Below are 20442 nucleotides of genomic sequence, written 5' to 3'. Positions count from 1 at the left end.
GAATTATGGAAGTTTATTGGAATTTTTTTTTAATTGACTGGACTGGTTTTTTTCATGGCAAAATTAAGGTTTTTTTAGCATGTCTTTCACCTTGGATGAGCCCTTTTCTGGTGGAATTTCAACCATGTGCCAGCAGAAGGTAGAAAGGGAGGGGTTGATGGACAATTCTTAAGTTATGGTAGGCACCTTCTTGCATGATCAAATTCTTGGTTATAGCTTTTGTAGACCCTGTTCTTTGACGACAATGGGAGAAATGCAGATTTTAGAATAATTCTTCCTTTTTTCATTGCTGTGGCTGGAATTACTGTAAATTGGAAGAAGGGAGTGTTGGGAAACACAACTGTGAAACATGCTGCCACAAGGTGGAGGTCTTGTTTTGCTTGTTCTCTTTTAATACTTGTACAGCAACAGCCCAACACTCCCTGCACTTCCCTGCAATTTCCATAACTTGATTATCCTTGGTTCTGGCATTAGAAAGTTGCATCCTCTACAGGTGAAAACTCCTTGGCAATTTACTGCTTGCAGCTGGATAAACATTTTACCAGAAATGGTTTTGCTCAAATACACTCACTCATGTAAGAAACAGATTAGGAATTTAGGAAACAAGTGGTTTGACCTGTGCAGCAAACCTGTGAACTGCATTCTTTTTTTCCAGTGTTCATTATAAAAACTCCAGTGTAGTCAAAACGGGTCCAAATTAGTTAATGGTGCTGTTGACAGCAGTTTTGTGCTGAAAATTGGCTTTTGCTTTGTTTTTCCTTGTTCATGATTTTGCATCACATTGGTCCAAGCAGACAGCAAAATATGGGCAGAGAAATTAATCAGTAAATTCTGTTCAACAGATGCTAATTATTCATTTCCTTCTATAAATTATGCAATTTTAAATGCTAGTCTTAGTTAAATTTTTTTCCCATGAAAATTTATCTTATCAGTGTATCATTTTGATACTAATTTAGGGGTTTCTGGATTGAAGAGGATGGTTTTTATCTGTGAAACACTGCATTTCATATTCATATTGCGCTGTAAGCTGTATCTGTACTTCAGGTTAAATGCAGCTGCTTTTACGGAAATGGCCATGAGATAACTATGAAGGATTTTTCTCCAGGCAAAGAAATCAAGTAGTTGATGGAGAATAAAAGCTCTTAAAGCCCCTATCCCAAAGAGGACAAGTGGTAATAGCTGGTGGTTTTTAGAAAGGGAGTGGAGGCTGAGTGTGATGGATGTGAATGCTTATTTAGCCTTTCCTGGACATCGAGGAAAGGCTGGGACACTTAATTATTTATAATACTCAACTAGCTCCATCACAGGATTATGGCAGAAGTTTGCTATTTTATCTCAGGTTTTGCTTGGTGTGCATTTATTCCTCAGAGCCTTTTGCTGATCTCCTGGTTTCTTTTTAGGAGGTTTGCGTAAATACAGGATTCCTGTGTGATGAAAACGCTGTGATTAACCCCAAAGAAAAGCTGCGTTTGGGGCATCAGTAAGGCACATTACAGCTTAAGATGATTGACTGATAGAATTTTCCTACAATTAAAAATTAACTCTTGGATGTGTGTTTTTGTAGCGGTTCTGCACTTTTAGAACAAAAAATATTATTTTTGGCAAGCGAGTCTTACTTTCTGCATAATAATAGAAGCTATGGGATTAAACTGTGACATTGATTTCCCCTGCAACTGCAGCATCTTGTTTTTGAGGTTGGTTTGTTTTGTTGTTGCTCCTAAGGGCATTTTGTACATAGGATATCAACATTTGGTCTCTATTTTGACAAGTTTTATTGGGAAAGTATTTGGTACACCTAGAATAAAGAAAATTCCCTTTGGTTTTGTAATCTTTCAACACCAAAGGGAGGACAGAAGTAGCCTTGCCAGAAGTAAGTGTGGAGGAGAGGTTGTCAGCAAAAGATTCAATACCTGAACGAAGGTTAAGGAATGTAACCTGCTTTAAGATGTAACCCTTGATTTTTTTAAAAAAGCTGTCTCATTTGGAAATGCACATGAAACTTAAATTTGAAATGTGGAATAACACAGTGGATCAGTGAGATGTCACCATCAGTGTTGGGACGACCTCTGGTTATTATTTATCTCTATTGATCTGGGGTGTTCCAGATCAATAGAGATAAATAATAAATTTAAATTAAGTAAATTTAATTTTGTAAGTAAATGTGGAGATAACACTAAATTGGATGTGCTGGAGGGCAGGAGAGCTCTGCAGAGGGGTCTGGACAGGCCAGATCCATGGCTGAGGGACAGCCAGGGGCAGTGCTGGGTCCTGCCCTGGGCTCACAACAACCACATGGAGCTCCAAGAAAGGTTTAAACTGGATATTAGGAAAAGTTTCTTCACTGAAGGGGTGGAATGGGATGCCTGGGGAGCTGATGGAAATATCCCCTGTGAGTTTTCCAACCAAACCTATGGGTGTGGCACCTGGGGACATGGTTTGTGGTCAACGTGGCGGTGCTGGACTCGATGCATCATCTTTTCCTACCTTAAAAATTGTGTGATTCTATGAGTTTGCCTTGTAGTTTTAAAGATACTTTTGAATTCCCAATAAATGGCAGTAAAGAGGAAGGGTTCAGTTCTGCTTGCAAGGAAAATGCTTCATTAATTCTTTAATTAACCAGTTCTGTGTTAAGTCGAGTGCCATCTCACAAAAAGTAGCAAATAAAGATGTTTAATTATTAACAGGCTTTTTTTTTTTGTTTTGGTTTTTTTTCTTTTTTTTTTTTATTTCAAAGGGAGAGCTTTTTTGACTCTCTTAGTGCCTGAGTCTGTGCCAGTACCTGTTCTCAAACCTCTTTCCGCTGGTACCCATTGCATCAAAGGCCAGTTGCATTTATTGGCTCCAGGTCCCTTTTTGCAGAGTTGTCACTTTGCTCTGTGTGACTTTGTCCTGGTGCAAAGCTGGTTTAAATAAATGAAATGTAAAGCGCATTTTGAGGTCTCAGCCTGGCAGAACTGTTCAGTTGAGTAACGAAAAAAAAAACCCAAACAACACCAAAAACTGAATTATCTTTAATAACTGCTTCTGTTGTGACTTCCTTCCAGCTGAACAGAAAGCTGGGGTATTTCTCAATCTTCCTGTAATGTGATAGGCAAGTCCTGCAGGGGAAAGACTATATAAAAAAGTAAAACTTCCTCATTGTGCATTATATTCATCACACTGAATCAGAACAGGCTGCTTTTATCATTTGCAACTGAAAATATTGGCTCAAATATTGTTGAATACTGTTCCTTCCATGTAACTTCTTACCTAGAAAAGGAATGTAAATGACAAGGTCAGCTGCATGAGAAGAAAGCATAACGTTGCTGAGAGAGAAGTTGAATGACATTTTTAAAATACAAAAAGGTGGTCACTTACCCTGTCTTTAAATATGTTCTTTAATTAATTTTGTTTTTTAAGGAGAGCATAACAAAAATGTCATTGTACTACCAAGAGCTTTGCTGGCTGCAGCTTCTGCTGTGGCTAATTTTGTCTTTCATTTCTATTCAGACAGAAATGGGTGTTGTTGCTGTTGTAGAAAATATTCTGCAATCATTTTTTTTACTAATCTGCTGTAATCAGTTTTTTATGGAAATTTGGGCTTGGTGTGGCATCTACAGCATCAAATCCTGGAAGAAAAATCAGCTCCCATCTGGGAGATCCTTCTGTCTGTAAATCTTTAGAGCAGGAGTGGGATTAAGAGGTAACATCTCTCACCTCCCAGTTCTTCTATTTTAGGGGAAAAAAGGAAGAATACAAGGATTTTTTTTTTTTTCATGAGTTTAATGCAATGTTAAGTGTCTGACTGGATTTTTCCAGCCACTTTTTTTTCCTCAAGAAAATCCATGGGACACTACTGTGACTTCACCAGACAGTTCTGCTGTGCTGCTGCATCAAGCACAGAAACTGGGTTAGTGATGTGTGTGCTGAACTGGACCATGCATTTTCCTCTCTATCTGCTTCAATATGCCTTCTTCAGGTAAGTAAAGATGTCTTTACACCGAAAAATAACAAACCAACCCAAACAAAAAACCAAAACCAAAAAACTAATTTAAAAAAATTGAAATAACACAGATGATCTGGGCCAAGCCACTGTGCTGATCTCTGTGCACAGACCTTGCAGCTTCACTTGAACAAATGTTTCCCTGAATGTTTTGCCCCTTAATTCCCTATCCACCCTGGTTTGTGGTTTCATGAGGCAAAGCCAACAATAGCACTCATTAAGAATAACAATTCTTTCAAAGAATTTGAGAGCGGTAATAGCGTTCAGAACAAAGCTTACCTAAAGTCTGTGTTGTAGGCATTAAAACACTGACAGCATCCTGACCCAGCTAGATTTGCTTTATTTCTTTACCCCTGGCCAGCAGATATTTATTTAAAATCTGGAATTCTGCATAAGTGAGTGTTCAGTCTTCATTCCAAATAATTATTTACCATTAGGAAGAAGTATTAAAATAAAAATAAAGCATTACAGGTTTTAGGCTATCACAGAGACTCTGATCTTATCTTCAGAGCCTTGTTTAGTTTTCTCAGGAAGAGAAGCATTTATTCACAGCCAAACATGAGCAACTCCAGCCTTGTCAGACTGATGAGTACAGATCTGCAGGTTCATGGCTTTCCTACACACCTTGGCTCGTTGTGTAAGTGCCTTTCTATTGGAATGAGGCTGTTATTGCTTTATATCCCCATGATTCTCCTATCCCCATGACTGACAGTCACAAAGAACATTGTTAAATAACATGCTCACAGCTAGACTGGTCCACAGACAGAATAAAGAAATTTAACAGATTTGGCTTTGTGTACAAAGTTTTTTCACCCCCACAGAGCACACACAAAACATCAGATAATTTCTTGTCTGATGGTAAATACCCATAATACCTTGAACTTTATGAATAACAAATTATTAGCCTTCCTGCTATGTCTTCCTTTTGATTTTCAGTTCCTGCAGTTTTTGGAAAACAAAGCGCATGGTGGTACTGCCATCTATGCACAATTCTAAGAAATTCATCTGCTCAGAAGGGCTCTGTATCAATTTCTAATTCTAGCAGCATTTGGCAATGAGGTTTTGCTAGTTATTTAAAATAAGTATGTCTCTTCTGGGAGTGAAGGATTGCTGAATGAATTAGGCATAAAACCAAGGGGAAGCAGATAAAGTCACCCAGGAATAAGGTCTGATTTTACACTCCAAATTCCATTTGGTCTCCATAGAAGACTGTGTTATTTAATATTTTTAATTTTTTTTTTTTTGTCTCAGTGCTACCATGAGAGGTCAGGGTTTGCACACTCTCCCAAATCCTACCTGTCAAGCTGGAGTTTCTGCTGCTTTAAAATAATGCTGTTCTTCATGCAAGATGTGTCCCTGCTTCCTAAAACTTATCCGATGATCTCATTCATTATGCATGCAGAGCTTTCCCTACACAAAAGTAAGCTGTAGAGTTAAATTCAGCCTGGTATAAATGCAGGATATGTTGGCTAAGTTTGAATTCACACCAGCAGAATGTGCACTTCACTGAAGAATGTGGTGCTTCTTTGTGGAAAAGTAGAATATCTTTTTTTTTTTTTTTCCTGAGTGCTATGTACTATAATACTTTTGACAGGAAGATTATTGCAATTTGTGTAATTTTTCTCTTGCGCATGCTAGAGTCATAACTGAAGAATCTTCCTGTCAGACCTTCCCTGCCAAATAGGAAACGGGTAATACAATTTTCCAATCACTTTGTAGCATTTAAATAATGTGCCAATTTGTAGAGCTCATTGCACACAGATTTTAATAATCAAAACATTGGTATAATGGACCTGCAGATAAAATCAAATGAGGAAATGCCATTGCTGCACTTTAGGAAGCAGAAATAAATATTTGTTACTGTCCAGCTGCCTAAAGAAACAGTACTGTAGGAGCAAGAAATCATGAAAACAAAGTACTTTTTAAACCTGTTTTGCATTGTTAATTACCATAGTTTAATACTTTAAACAATAAAAATGTTTGCATCACTCGATGATGCAACAATTAACATATTTGCAGAATCCATAGGGTCCCTGTTCACTAAACACGTTTGGCAGCTCAGCAAATGCCACAGATGCCTGCATCATCCACGACTTGAATTCTGACTGTGGTTTATCCCTCTGCACTCAGTCTGTAAATCCAAATTGCACATTCCTGGGTGCTGGGTGCCCGACCCCTATGGGTCTGAGGAAAAACAAACCTCCTTTAGTGTGCAGCTGCAGCCCAAATCACACGATTGTCTCCTTGGAGCTCCTTTTGAGGGGCTGCAGGCCCAGCAGGGACTGCTGGGTGGAGGGGCCGTGGGCAGATTTTGGGATGAGGAGCATCACCCGCTGATTGTTCCGACGCCACTCGTGGTACAGCCGGCAGTGGTACCTGAAGGACACCTGGGGACACAAGGGACACGAGCTGCCTTCAGTCACTGACACCCTGCGGGGGCCCTGACGGGGCTCCAGGTGCCTCCCAGTGGGACAGAATGGGTGAGAACTGCTGAAAAGAGAGAGCCACCATGCCCAAGCTACCAAAGCACAGGAGACAAGCAGCCTGTGACTGTTTTACCTCTCATTCCCCTTTTTTACCGCCTGAAAAATCAGACATCCCACCTCTGCCTTTCCCAGGAGCTGTTGGCATTGATGGAACAAGAATTTGGGACATCCTCTCTTGCCTCAGGTTGTTAAATTGACTAAGAATGTAATTGTTTGCAGGCAGATGAACACAGGTGTGTTTTACCTTGTAATACTTTACTGCTGAATGCACCAAAGTTGGGCTTGCACAGAGGCAATGAGCTGACAACGTGTGTGCCTCAATTTAGATTGTCTCTGGAAATTATTTTTTGTTCTGGTTGTTATCAGGTGTTTCAGCCTTTATGCGGAAATATGTGGTTGCTGTGGAGATGCAAGGTAGCTTGGCCTCATGTTTTAAAAAATAGTTTACGACTTGTTTTAGTGGCAGCCAAGCATTGTGAGAGTTGTAGCTGGGTAAGAGGACGTGTATGTGCAGTTAAAAGAAAACAAACAAAAAACCAAAAAAAACCCCCACAAAAATACTAAGAACAAACTGTAAATTTTGAGAGAAATGTGCCAAGTGATGATTGTTTTCTTCTTGAGCTGTGGGCAGGAGTTGACCCATGCACTGTATCCTTTCCATACTGCAAAAAGAACTAAAGAAATGTACCTTTTAACTAAAGAAATGTACCTTTCAATTATGTCCTACAATGGCTAAAAAATACTTATTTTTTTTAATTAGATCTTTTTGCAGTTGTCTGAGGGAAACATATAAATCTTTGGTTTACTGAGCAGTTTTTTGTAAAGACATCTCTTCAGACTGATCCCCACAACTTTCAACCTCCTCTCCTCCCCCTGAAGGAAAGCATCCTGCATCTTTCTCTTTCTGTGGAGCAGTGTGTGTGAAGGAATATGAGAAATCTTTTCTCAAAATACACTGCAGGAGGAGCAGAAATCACTTGGAGTTGTGAGGAGGGTGAAAACACCCCAACACCTGCAAAGGGATGCCCTGTAAAATGCAGTGACAGCTTCAGGAGAGTGAACTGGAGCTCAGGTTGGGTTTTCAAGCAGCACAACATGAGGTTCTTTGAGTAATAGCTGCAGTGTTAAACTAGGTATGTATGTTATACAAGAGAAAGCAAAGTTTAAAAATTTAAATTAAAATTAAATTACTTTTAAAAGTAAAATTTAAATATAAAATCTTAGTCTAAGTAAGAATCCCCTTTTGGTGTCTGGAGTTTTCTTCTTGGGAGGACCAGGTGCCTTTTTCGGTGGGTGTTAAAAATACAGAGTAAAAAGCAACAGTGTTTTATGGATAACTTGTCTGTTTTAGAGGGAGGGATAAAACACCTTCTGGGATGCTAAAAATAACAGCCCTGCTGCTGCTGCTCACTGCTCACTGGGACAAACATGCTGTGTAAATAATCTGTATGCCAGCTTTTGCCTCCACAGAAAGAAGGCTGATTTACTGGAAGTAAAACAAAGTTTTAGTTCTCTTCATTTCCCCAGGACCTAAAGGAATATTGTGTCATCTTGTGTGTAATTTACCCCGCAGCTCTGAACCTATTCCCTGCACAGCCATAGCTGCGTAACAGGATTCTCCCACTCCTGAAAGTGACAGGGCATGTGCTGCTGAAGAATTCGATGAAATTAACACTTCTCTGTGTGTGGGACCATTCCTTCCTGCACACAAGGGGAGCCTGGAGCCCTCCCCGAGGCAAACCCAGGCTGGGGCTTTCCTGCCTCACTGAAAGGAAAGTTATTTTGCCTCCCAGCTCCAATTATTTGGTGATTCACTCCCATAAAGGCCTTCCTTGCCTTGTCCTTCTCAAGTGAATACAGTGCTCCCTTAGCCCATCCATCTCCTACTGCCTCAAATAACAATTTTAAATGGAATTACAGCTGTCCACAAGTGAGTGAGCATCAAAGATACTGAATTTTTATTAAATCAACCAAGGTATGTATTTATATAAGGCTCAGTATCACTAGCATGTTCTCAAAGAGCTAATAGCACATTTTCCTGTGTGCTTTAGAAGGGGTAAAATTTTTAAAGTGAATGTAAGGGATTTTTGCCTCTTAGTCTGCAAATGCAACACCCAGGGATAGGGACCAAAGTTGGGATGCTGCATTAGTCTTAATAAACAAGATTGTGTCATGGCTGAATTAAATCCACCTGAAAAAATGCCTTTTACCACTTCCAACAATTTGGTGATGGTGAATTAAGTGTGCTAGGTAAATTGTTCAGCATTTTGGTTTCCAAGACAGCCACACACAAAGCAAATTTGAACAATATTTGCTTGCATACCAGGCACATCTACACCCAGCACTTCAGGAAAAACAAGTGTGGCCTCACTGCTGGAGTATGTGGCCTGTCTCAGGAGAGTGCTGCTGCCTCACAGAAAAGCAGAAAACAGCAAAAAAGATGAACTGCACGAGGCTGAGACAAAGCTATGAGCTTCCCCTCCTGCCTGCATTCCTCCGTGGGTGAGACAGTGTTCACAAATGTGCAAATGAGATTTCCCTTTCACAGCTTTCTTGGAGATACTCGTGAGGAGGTGTGGGGTTTTTGTGCTCCCCTCACACCCCTTTCTCCTCGGGGATCAGCACAGGGAGCGTTTCTTTCTCCACCAATAGAGTTTTTTTTTTTAAGGTGGCTCCTCCTCAGCAGCTTACACAGGTCCAAATCTGCTGGAAGGGATCTGGGTATTTATGGACGTAGCCAGTGAGGGGCAGAGCTCTGTGCTGGCCCTGCGAGATGTGGCCATGCCACGGTGTCCTGGCTTGACTATATGATGCTTTTATCCCCAGTTGTCATGTTCTGTTTGTGCAGAATAATGAGTTTTGCACCTTTAAGACTTGTTCCAAGAGTAAAGGAGGGGAGAGAAGACGCAGCAGTTTGTTTTCAGACACTGCACTCACTCCTCCACATTCCTGCTCCTGGACTGTGATGTCTGCAGATGGACAGACAGCAGGACAGAGCTCTCCTTTGCTTTTAGTTAGTTTTAGCCAACTGAGGCAAAGAAGTTCTCTGGACCGTGGGGTTTTTTTCCATTTTCTTTGGCCCTGTTCAGACCTGCTCTGGCCTGAACACCAGAAGAGCACCGGCAGCTCGCACCTGAGGCCCACCAGGCCGGGCCTGGGCCGCGGCATTTCCAGCACCCCTGGGACTGACAGCAGACTGAGTGAGCTGAGCCACAGCCCAAGGAGGGGACTTTGTGAGTTTGTCTGTCTTTTGGAGCAGCAAGGGGTTTTATTGATTGCTTAATAAACAGTTTTTTCTACTTTTCTCCAAGGAGGTATTTTCTCCTGGCCCGGTTGGTAGACAGGCCGCTTGAATCTGCTTTCCTAGAGGAACCCCTTTGGGGGTTCTCTCCCAAATTTGCTCTGAATCAGGACACATATATGGGCAGGTTGGGCTTTTCCTCCCCAGCAGCACAGCCTGGCACCATCTGAGTGCATTGCTGCGTGCGCTCCCCGTCTGCACCCACCCTGCTCTTCCCACTGCACAAAAAGAGGTGTGAAATGTCAAACACAGCATTAACCTGGGGTTCTCAGGGAGCTGCTACACCATGACTTGATAAACACCCATTTTGGCAGCTGTCCCCTGTGTTCCCCTCATTTCTGCTGGGCCAGCTGCCTGTCAGTGCACTGGGGCCAGTAAATTATCTCAATTCAACACCTTGACAGAACAAGTGGCTCTCAGGATGGATTGGCATTAGAGTGACTCATGCTGGGGTGCAGGATGCAATTTAACGTGCACTGGAAAAGCAGCTCTGTTTTTACAGACCTGGGCAAGTGTGTGTTCTGACTTCCCCCACATCCAACACTTCTGAATTGTAAAATTGGCAAGATGTTGCATTAGAATTAAATCTGAATTCTCTGTGACAGCCAAGTTGTTCACCTAAATCTATTTTTTGTGTGTGTGTGCTGTGTCTTCATTCTTTGCACATCACTTTTGATGAAACTCCCTCCTGTAGTGTGGATTCTTTGGGGTTTTAATGTTAAGGTTGGCATTAAACATGTGATATGGTATTTTTTGTTTGGACTCAGATGGTTTTTAGTTTTTATCTGTATTACAGTCCCACAAACTGAGAGTTCTATAGTACTTCACTCTAACTAAAAATGGAGCTGTATCTCTCCCTTTACAAGGCTTCTAAGGATAAACTGTCTAATTAAGGAATTACATCTATATTATTTTTACTTTTAACTTAATAACTGACTACTTGTGGCCTGCAATGTGGACTTTTTTATCTAATTACAAAATACTACCTAAACTCATGAAGAAGAAGGTGAAGAAGAAGGACAAGTCTTCACCCTAAAATCTCCATCTGGTTTTATATATATTACTATATTCTAAAACTTTAAGTTCTCTGCTATGAGATATTACACACTTTTATTCATACTATACTTTCATAATCCCAGTTCTATCGTTCCATTTTGGAAGCCTTCTCCATGGCTTCAGGTGAAATGCAGTGTTCTCTGCGGGTCAGTGCCTGTCAGCACAGAAAGTCCAAAATTCTCAGCATCCAGGGCCCCAACACTGCAGCATCTGTCTTGAACTCCCCCGTGCTGCTTCCCTGCCTCCCTCCTTGCTGTCCCCACTGGTATTTGGCATTTGAGAATCCTTACCCCAAAACAAACTGTCTTTCTGGTGTCCCAGGGAGCCTGAATGGTGTGGAAACAAGAGGTTTCTTGCAGGTGCAGTCCGCACTCAGCAGCACAGGGGGCAAACAGAAGCAAAGCTCTACGCCATCGCGCTCTGTGCGCCTCATTTTCCTGTTTTTGCCCTTTTCCCCTGTGATTTACACAAACCCCCTGACACTTACCAGGGTCCAAAAGAGGTAAATAGTGAAGAGTGCCACAGTGAGTGCAATGAGGCCAACAGCTTCCAGCCTACTGCTAAAGTGCAGGTGGTCCACGGCTCCTCGCAGGCACAGCCAGCCGGAGACGGTGGCCAGCGGGGTGATGAACAAGAAGCACACCATGTCCCCAAAGAGAGTCCTCTTCTCGTGCTGGGGGCCCGGGTTCCTCAGCCACTGCACAGGCACAACACAGCCAAGGCACGTGTCAGCACAGGGAGGATTTATTTTACCCCCAGCTCAAGCACAAACCCAACCCTTGCAGGACTGAAGGCAGACGTGGCTTTCGGCGTCCCCCAGGGATGCCTCTCATGGATCTGTAGGTTTCTAATGTATAGCTCTATAGTACTTTTCTATAGTTCCTCCAGAACTCTACAAATATTTACACTAAAAATGTTGAAAGCAAATCTAATTGCATCAAATCTGATCCCTTGCCCTTCTGAAACACCCTTGGAACCCCAAGAAGTAGAGTTCCTGCGTTCTCTGGAATTGGATTTTTATGTTAATTTTAAATACACGGGGAGAAATCAGTCTAGAACTTTTAAAATGTATTTTTTATGTTAACTTTAAATACATGGGAAGAAATCAGTCTAAAACATTTTAAACATTTCTCCCTGTCACCCTGTGTATAAGAATCAAATCTTTTGGTGCAATTACACTTCTGGCAGCCTTTCTAAATCCAGTAATGCAGCTGCCATCAGGAATGTTTTTAGTTTATAAAGATTGAGCCTGAGCCTTTTAGTGGCTGGAGGTTTTTAACTAAAAGATTCTTTTTAGGAAAGGTATGTATGTGATTATTGTATTAATCATGATACCTTTAAATCTGTGCATAGATTAATTAATAAGGCAATTAAAGGAGTGGTCTTGGTTGAAAGGAAAGGGAGAAATGTTGGAATGTTGGGGGGCACAAGAGAGATGATGGACTTTGGACCTGGTTAACCTAAGAGATTTGATAACATCATGCCTTGGCAAAAGCAAACAGAGCTTTGAGGATTGTGAGAAGATTCAATCAGACCAGTTTGCCAGAAAAAGAAAATTACACCATCTCTGCAAGCAAGAGATGTTTAAAATGCATAAGTTTTTTTTATGTGATCTTTAACCCGATCATTATAGTGAAACATTATTAGCCTCCCTAAAATAGTATATAAATGTTTGTATCCCGGAATACATCAGGTTCTGATCACCAAATCAGACTTCCCTGTCTCTCTCCATCACCGACAGTTTCCCTGCCCTCTCTCACATTTCAGAATAAGAAGCCAACCCTTTCTAACAGGTTCTTGGAATTCTCTTTAGCCTCACTCTCAAGAAGAGAACTTTTAACCAGGAAACCTTGTTTGTCACCAGAATTTGAGGGGCATAACAAAATGTAGGGCAAACAACCCCCTGGACCAACTCCAAGGGACAGACCCCAGGGCAACAGGTCTCTTATTGCATTCACCTGCTAAATATACGAATTAATTAACCTTATTATTAGTAATACTAATTAATTTTTAAAATTGTAGAAATCCTGTATCACTCACTTGCATAAGTACACTTTGTGCACCTGAAAGTTTTCATTAAAGAACTGCTTTTTATCTTACTACTCTTAATATTGTTTTCCTTTGTATTTTAGGCAACACTAGAGACCTGAATTTATCCCCCTTGCTTCCTGCTGATGTCCACATTTATCTGTACCCACCATGTCATTTATTCAGCTGTGGTAAAGGCTGCCTTGAGAAATGTTTTATGTAGTGCAGCCCCTAGCATTTGCCCACTGGCTTCTTTGAAAAACTCCCTTCTTAATATGTAAACGTGCAGAAAATATTTTAACATTTCCCATGCTATTTTAGGAATTTTTTTTAACATTCTGCTCATAACATTTGCAAAGCCATTTTCAAGTTGTTTTCAGATACCCCCACATTTGAGCAGAGTTCAATGCACACAAGGTTATTTTTATTAAGAGGGCATTAATCTTGAGAAACAAAGTGCCTGAAAGTCAGCTGCTGAAGCAAAGGTTAGGGTTGAACAGCTATCAAGCCCACACACCCACATTTCTATAAACAGGATTTGAGATAGCAGAGGTGAAAGAAGTTCCTACAACAGTACATTGAGGTCTTCTAATTAAAAAAAAATAAAATAAACCAAGCCAAACCTCATCACACAAGTCAATATTTGAACAGGAAAACTATCCAGCCCTGTACTTTTTGCCAATGTGAGGTGTAGGGTTGGGTCAAACCTGTTCTGCAGCATCCTTTTATGGGTTTTTGGGGCCAGCAGAACCAGATGAGGCTCATGCATCCCTAAACACTTTGGTTCTCTTATTTCTGCAAGTGGGTTACACATTGGCAGCAGAAGTCCTGTCTCATGTACAACTCAGGAATTTACAACACAAAAAATACGTTCATAAATTTTTTTTTCCTTTTTTTCTTTTTATTCAGGATGTAGGCTTTTAATTTGCTTGAACACTTCTGAAGTGCTAAGGAAGCGCAAAGCACTTTAAACCAGCTACGTATTACTGTGAGCAAGAAGTTTTAAGAGAAGATGCCAATTAAAGAGGGAGGCTCAAAACTGGTTTTTCCCTCTCCTTAAGGAGGAAAGATAGTAACCAGCTGTGGTCAGTTGACCCCAAGAAGCAGCTAAGCCCCAGCACAGCCATTTCCTCCATCCCATCAGTATGAGGAGGAGAACAGCGATAGGCTACAAGCAGAGTTTTCTTCAGCAGAGCTGAAAATAAATGGACACACATTTACATTTGAACAGCTTTTTATTTTACTGTTGCTTTAAAGGGAATGCTAAAAAGTGAGTAAAAGTCTCACACTACTTTCCTTGGAGCTTTGTATCCATTTACTTAAAAACAGCACCAAGGGTTTATGCACAACAGCTCCAGGTTATATCTGGTTGCTTCTGAGAAGACTGATTGCAGCCTTCCCCTTGTTTTCCATTTCCAGGAGTCCCTGCAATGTGAAACCACCAAAAAACCAAGAGGAGCTGAAAGCACTTGATAGCAGAGATTGTGCTTTTAAAGGCTTTAAAGACTGCAAAAAAAAAAAAAAAAAAAAAAAAATTTTGTGAAAAGCAATTGTTTGAAAGGTGGCCTGAAAGAGAAATGCTGGGCATTTGTTCACTTCTCCTTGACCTCAACAGGAATTGGAGGTGTTCACCTCTTTCCCAGGACAGACTTCAAAATTTTGGCACCTGTGCCACTGAGGTAGTGCAAGAAATAGTTCCCAGTTCAGAGCAAGGAGGAAGAACATCAGGAATGCAGGGAGGGAGCACAAATGTCAAGGCATGTGCTGCTATCCCCACCCTGTGACTGTCACTACACACAGTGCAGTGCACCTGAATTAAGGCAGCATTTCTCACTGTGCTATCAAACCTGATTGAAAGTTTGAAAGATTAAAATGGTGTGGAGCTGCTTCACAGGCTGAAGGCTGCCTGCTCCTGATGCCCTGTGGCACACGAACAAAGAGTCAAACCCAAGCAATTCAAATATTAGATGAGGCTGTGACAGGCAAGAGCAGTATTAAATAATAAATAAAGCCATCACAATTCTGCATTCCAACCTCAAAAAGCCGGAAGGATTTCATTAGCTAGCTCTGAAGTATGAGTCAAAAGCAAGATTAGGCAATTTCAGTGGTTGTACAGATTTCAGTCACAGCATTTATTTTTCTCCTGAAGCAGTGCACACCTTCTTCTAAATCTGCTTCTTTTTCTAGGTCTCAGTCATTTGTTTTGGGAATGGAATGGGCACTGTCAAGTTACTTTATAGCTAAAAAGCCAAGTCAGCAGATCCTTTTGTGCAACTCATACCCACACAGGGATCCTAACAAAGCCCTGAGCTGATTAATTGCTGTGGCAGTATGGTATGGACTACCCTGCTGGCCAAGAATGAGATGCAAGGCCAGATGAAGCTGTCAGATCTGCACTGTGACACCCTGAAATCTGTCCTATTAAAATGTGTCAATGTGCCCAATTATTTCTGCAATAAATCCAGACTCAGACTGATAATTTCCATTTAGGGGAGCGGGAAAGATATAAAAAGGGTCATGTTTGAATTAAAATGCTGGCCTGCCTGGATTTTTGTGAAGTGAAATCTTAAAGTGATCAGTGTTCCCTGTTCCTGATCCACTGGTAACTGCAGCTGGAGTAGCAAGACATGAAATGACTTCAGCTATGGCAGCAAAAATTATTTCAAGAAATTTAAGCACAGCACGTGATGCAAAACCCAATCTTGGCTCATGACTGAGACAAGCTAAGAAATCCTTTGAGGATCCAGAACTTCAGAGAGATGGGGGTTAACATTTATCTCCACAAAGTCACTCTCTAAATGCATCTTGGAGAAAGCCAGAAGGGAGAACTGAAGTTAAAGTGCTGCTTAAGGTGAGGGACAAGGTTGGCTTAAGAATAGATGGATAACTGCTGTCCCCAAATAAATTTAAGATAATAATCAGAAAAAACATCCTCATCTTTCAGAGGATCCTGCTCTGGAGCAGCCTCCAAAGAGCAGCTTAGGCTAAAACCCTTAAAAGCTGACACAGTTCTGAGAAGGAGGTTGCTCACATACTGAAAGAGATCTTTTATATACTGCATTTGACTTGACAAAACACTGTGAACACACCTGGGGCTCCTCCACCCCACACATAAAGATTTGCTGCAGTCACTTCGCAAAGCAGGGTTGAAATTGGAGGAGGAAATCATTGGAGTAAGCAGCAGCCAAGGACCAGAACACCTGGAGAGGCTCAGGCTCCCTGAATTTATCTATCCTAACCAAAATGAGCTGCCAGCAGAGTGCTGCTGTAAAACACCTCCACCATTCTGAGCTGCCTCACCACTGCCAAAGGCCAAACCCTGGAAGTACTCATCTCTGCAGGTCTAACTTCAATTAGATGACTCACAAATGTAAAAGTAAAGTGTGTGCACAGTGTTTTTCCTGATCAGGTCCTAAGGCTACCATCTGTTTCTGCTGGCGAGCCCCTTTTGGTTCAGTTAATTTTCCTTGGAGAAGTTATTTTAAACATTTCTGGAGTTTCTGGGCATACAGGAAGGAATTATCTCCCCTAAATGCATTGTCCTTTGAGCCAAAAATAGCTCATTGCACATCAAAACTTATCAGTTCATTTTGTCGTTTTCATGCTGATGGCTCAGCAGTGAGTTCTGGTGGAAGCAGGCTGTACACAAGCTGAAATGATGGAAATTACTGTGTTTTCTGGTTTCTGACACCAATGGGAGCATTTTGCCTTGGGCTATAAGCAGAGAAAGGCTGATATTTCCTCTGTTTTCCAAAGAATAGTTCTCTGGAATGAAAAACATTTTTAAAGATCAGGAGGACCATTGCTCCTCCATTTATTGCTCCTCCTCCTCCCATTTACTGCCCATCCCTAAATACTGCATCCGAGCAAATTTTTTTTTGACACAATTTTTACTTGAAATATCCATTTTAAGATTTTTCAGTGAAATGTTTTGATACCTGGCTTAACTACATCTAACTAAAAAATAAAATATTCCAGACTAGAATGGAATATATGCTTGTTTTCAGGGTCATGAAAGATTTTGGGTGACTTGAAAATTTCCCAGGTTAATGTTTTGCCAAGGAAAGCACACATTTGACAATTACATTTTTGGCAGAAAAAAAATATTTATGCTCCAGTTTTTGGGTCTCCTCCTTATATCAAACATTCTGTTACTGACACATTGATATTGTCTTTAGTAGGTGCCTTTAGAAAGGCCATGGTGACAGCTCACAGAGATGTTTCTTTGGTCTCAAAGAGTGGAATCAAAATTATTTGATCTCTGTAATGCTATTGTGCCAATATCGTGGACTCTTTGTAAATGAGTGTGCTCTTATTTAAGTTTGACCCCTATTTTAACTCAAATTGCAGGAAATGTGGATTTTAAATGGATGTCTCAGTGAGGCAAGGCTTCTTTTTGAGCTAGTAAATAATTTTTTTATTATTCTGCCTCTGAAAGGGGGAAAGGGGGAAGATTACATTTTCCATTGTAAGGACGGTGTATGATAAAACTTTGATTTTTGTTTAGTTTTGTTTTCTGGAAAGGGCAAATCACAGCACAGACAGCTACACCTAGGGCTGGTTCCTCAGTGTGAGGAGATCACCACAGGCTGTTGTTGCTGTCACACCACAACTCAATTTTCAATTTAGACCTTGGGTCACTTGCCAGCTGAAAAACAGGAGCAAGAAATTGGGCAGGGAAGGCAAGAGACCAGCATGGGACAGTGGGGACCTGCTGGCCAAAGGAAAGAAGCAAATAAATGCACAGGCAATGAAAGCAAGGACAGGTGACCTGGGAAGAGTCCAAAGGTGAAATTCTCTGAGAGGTTGTGGAGAGTTGGGGTCAGGAGGGCCAAGGTGAAGCTGGAACTGAACCTGGAAAGGGAGAAAGAGCACCAGGACATTCTAGAGCCTCATTAAACACAGCAGGAAGGCCACAGGAGGTGTTTCCCCACTCAAACAGCACTGGCAGACAGGGGACGGGCACGGGGAGAAGCCTGAGGTACCCAAGAGCTTTTTCACCCCAGCCTCCAAAGGGAGCCTCTCCTCCCAGCCCTCCAGTGACGGAGAGCAGGATGGGCCTGGGGAGCAAAGGCTCTGCCCTGGGAGGGAAGATCCTGCTCAGGGCCAGTGAGGAGCCTGGAAATGCTCAGCTCCGAGGGACCTGGTGGGATGGAGTCCAGGGTCCCCAGGGAATTGGCTGGGGGAGCTGCCAAGCCACTGTCCCTGGCACTGGAAATGTCCTGGCAGTCAGGAGAGAGCTGAAAAAAGGGAAATATTGCACCTGCCTTCAAAAAGGGTGGGAGGGAAGAGCCTGGGAACACCCAGCTGAATTCCCCTCTGTGCCTGGGGAGCTGATGGGACAGACCCTCTGGAAGCTCTGCTGAGGGTCCTGGAGCTCAGGGAGGGGATTTGGGGCAGCCAGCACAGGGACAATTCCTGCCTGACCAGCCCAGTGGCCTTGTCTTGATGAGGTGACCACACCAGTGCACAAGGGAAGGGCTACAGATGTCATTTATCTGGATTTCTGCAAAAAGAGTCTCCCAGAACAGCCTTCTGTCCAAACTGGGGAGGATGGATTTGATCATGGACTGCTGGCAGTGCCCAAGGCCAGGTTGGACATTGGGGCTTGGAGCAGCCTGGGACAGTGGGAGGTGACCCTGCCATGGCTTTAAGGTCCCTTCCAGCCCAAACCATTCAGTGATTCTCATACAAAAAGCCCCACCAGGCAGCATTAAATACACTGGTTCATAGATGTGGTTTCATGTTTCTGGGTTACACACACTCAGCTTCTAAAAAAGGATTAGTAATTCTCTGGCAGTGAAAACAAAGAGCACAGCTTGCTAAATGGCACTATAAAAATCTATGAAATGTCTAGCAGGTCAAATTACACAATAGTATAGTTTTTTAACATTAGTGTGGCTCACTGCTGTTCTGTTTTCCTACTAGCCACTTTTAATTTACAGTTCTGGAGATGGTTGTATCAGTTAAAAGATTTCAGGATGTATCAAGAAAAAAAAGATTTTGTGGAACTATGGGAAAAGCTATGTGTCTTTCTATCTGTATTTGCAGTGCTCTCATTCTGTTTTGGATAACTGTATTCTCAGTTAGGCAGACAAATATATATGCATTCAAGACAATCAACAAAAACCACATATCGCATTTTAAAACAAAAGCAAAGCAGATTTGCTACTGGCAAAACTTATTTCAAGACATTGTAAATGTCCTGATCTACAATTTCAAATTTATGGGAAGCAAAGACATGATAGATAATAAATTCTTGATAGGTCTACAAATACAGATGCAATAAATCTTACCACTTCTATTTTCCTAGGAAATGTAAACTTTGACTGGCTCCTGTCAGTGCTAGGAAATGCTGCCAGCAGGAAGGACAGAGATAGATGACAACTGGGCAGTTCAGGACAATTTTATAGGACCATGATGTCCAAAGAAAAGTCACCAAACCCATTATCTGAAACAGAAGAAGCTGTGCCTTTGGAAACTCCAGCATCTTTCCCCCATCTTGCTCATTATAGAACCAAATCTGATTGTTCAGTTCCTTTCTCCTGGGAACTTTCCTCGAGTATTTCTTGCCCTTGATTGTTATAAATTTAGGGATGAGCAGTTACAGATGTGATGGTTTGAACTCCTCTGTTCACTGACAAGTAATTTAAATTTTTATTTTTTTACGGGGAGTGGGTTGCTGTTGTTTGCACTCTTGCTGCCAGTACTATAAGAAAGATTTGTGCATTGTAGCAAATCCTTGCTGCAGGGAACATAAAACAGCTACCTAATTTCTCTTTAAAGGAGAAAGAGCATTCTCATTTGGTCCCTGGATTTCACTCCATTAGGAATATAAATAGATCAAAAAAAATGGATCTTGGAGAGTTTATGGTTTTAAATCTGTGCTGGGGAGTTGTTTTTGTTTTTTTGGGTTTTTTTTTTTGTTTTGTTTTGGGTTTGTTTTGTTTTGTTTTGTTTTGTTTTGTTTTAATACCAGCTTTAACTCATACATACTTATACTGAAAATCTACGTCTGCTTCCAATTCTCCCTGTGTGAGTTGGTCTTAGGGGGATTATTTTCATAGCCAAAGATAACTATGTACAAAAATGTCTCTATCACCTTGCCCTTTTAATCTGCCCTTTTTGGGTCAAGAAAGGAAGGAGGACAGATGCCTTAATTATCTGCTCCCAGCCCTAATATGCTTATGGACAACTGCAGTTCCTCCAAACTTTGATTTATGAAAGTTTTCCTGGTAGGTGACTGTGCTGAGGAACCATTTATTTTCCTTCTGACTTGAGGTGTGATCCTTTTATAAACTACCTGCAGCAAATCTGGTGTCTGTTCATTACAGTAATTTAATGCTAATGACTTGCTTCACTGAACAGCAGAGAGGAAAAATAAGTAAAAATAATCCCAACAGATGAAAACGTCGTGACTCAAAGTCTTGCACAGGAAATGAAGTGTAAGGCTTCATGAGGTTTTAATTTATAATGTAAGCTCATCTTAAATACTTCATGCATAGGTGTACATTTTAGACGGTTTTTTAAATTTATTTTACCTTACTCATAAAGGCTCTATAGCCAGCAACACAGCAGGGAAAAACTGA

The 20442-nt window shown here is 41.3% G+C and overlaps 1 protein-coding gene across 1 annotated transcript in view; it reads right to left on the bottom strand.

Annotated features, from left to right (window-relative positions):
* Positions 1-5196: 5196 nt before the first annotated feature.
* Positions 5197-20442, bottom strand: part of MARCHF3 (membrane associated ring-CH-type finger 3) — a 61774-nt gene continuing 46528 nt past the window's right edge. The window contains exons 5-6 of the mRNA XM_059492167.1: positions 11313-11522; positions 5197-6369 (exon numbers count right to left, since the gene is read on the bottom strand). Of these exons, the coding sequence (XP_059348150.1) occupies positions 6211-6369; positions 11313-11522 (369 nt within the window). The 3' untranslated portion in view covers positions 5197-6210. The remainder of the gene's footprint in view (positions 6370-11312; positions 11523-20442) is intronic.

The sequence above is a fragment of the Ammospiza nelsoni genome, chromosome Z (genome assembly GCF_027579445.1).
Source record: "Ammospiza nelsoni isolate bAmmNel1 chromosome Z, bAmmNel1.pri, whole genome shotgun sequence".
Taxonomy (NCBI): domain Eukaryota; kingdom Metazoa; phylum Chordata; class Aves; order Passeriformes; family Passerellidae; genus Ammospiza; species Ammospiza nelsoni.
This window is presented reverse-complemented; position numbering and strand designations above follow the sequence as displayed.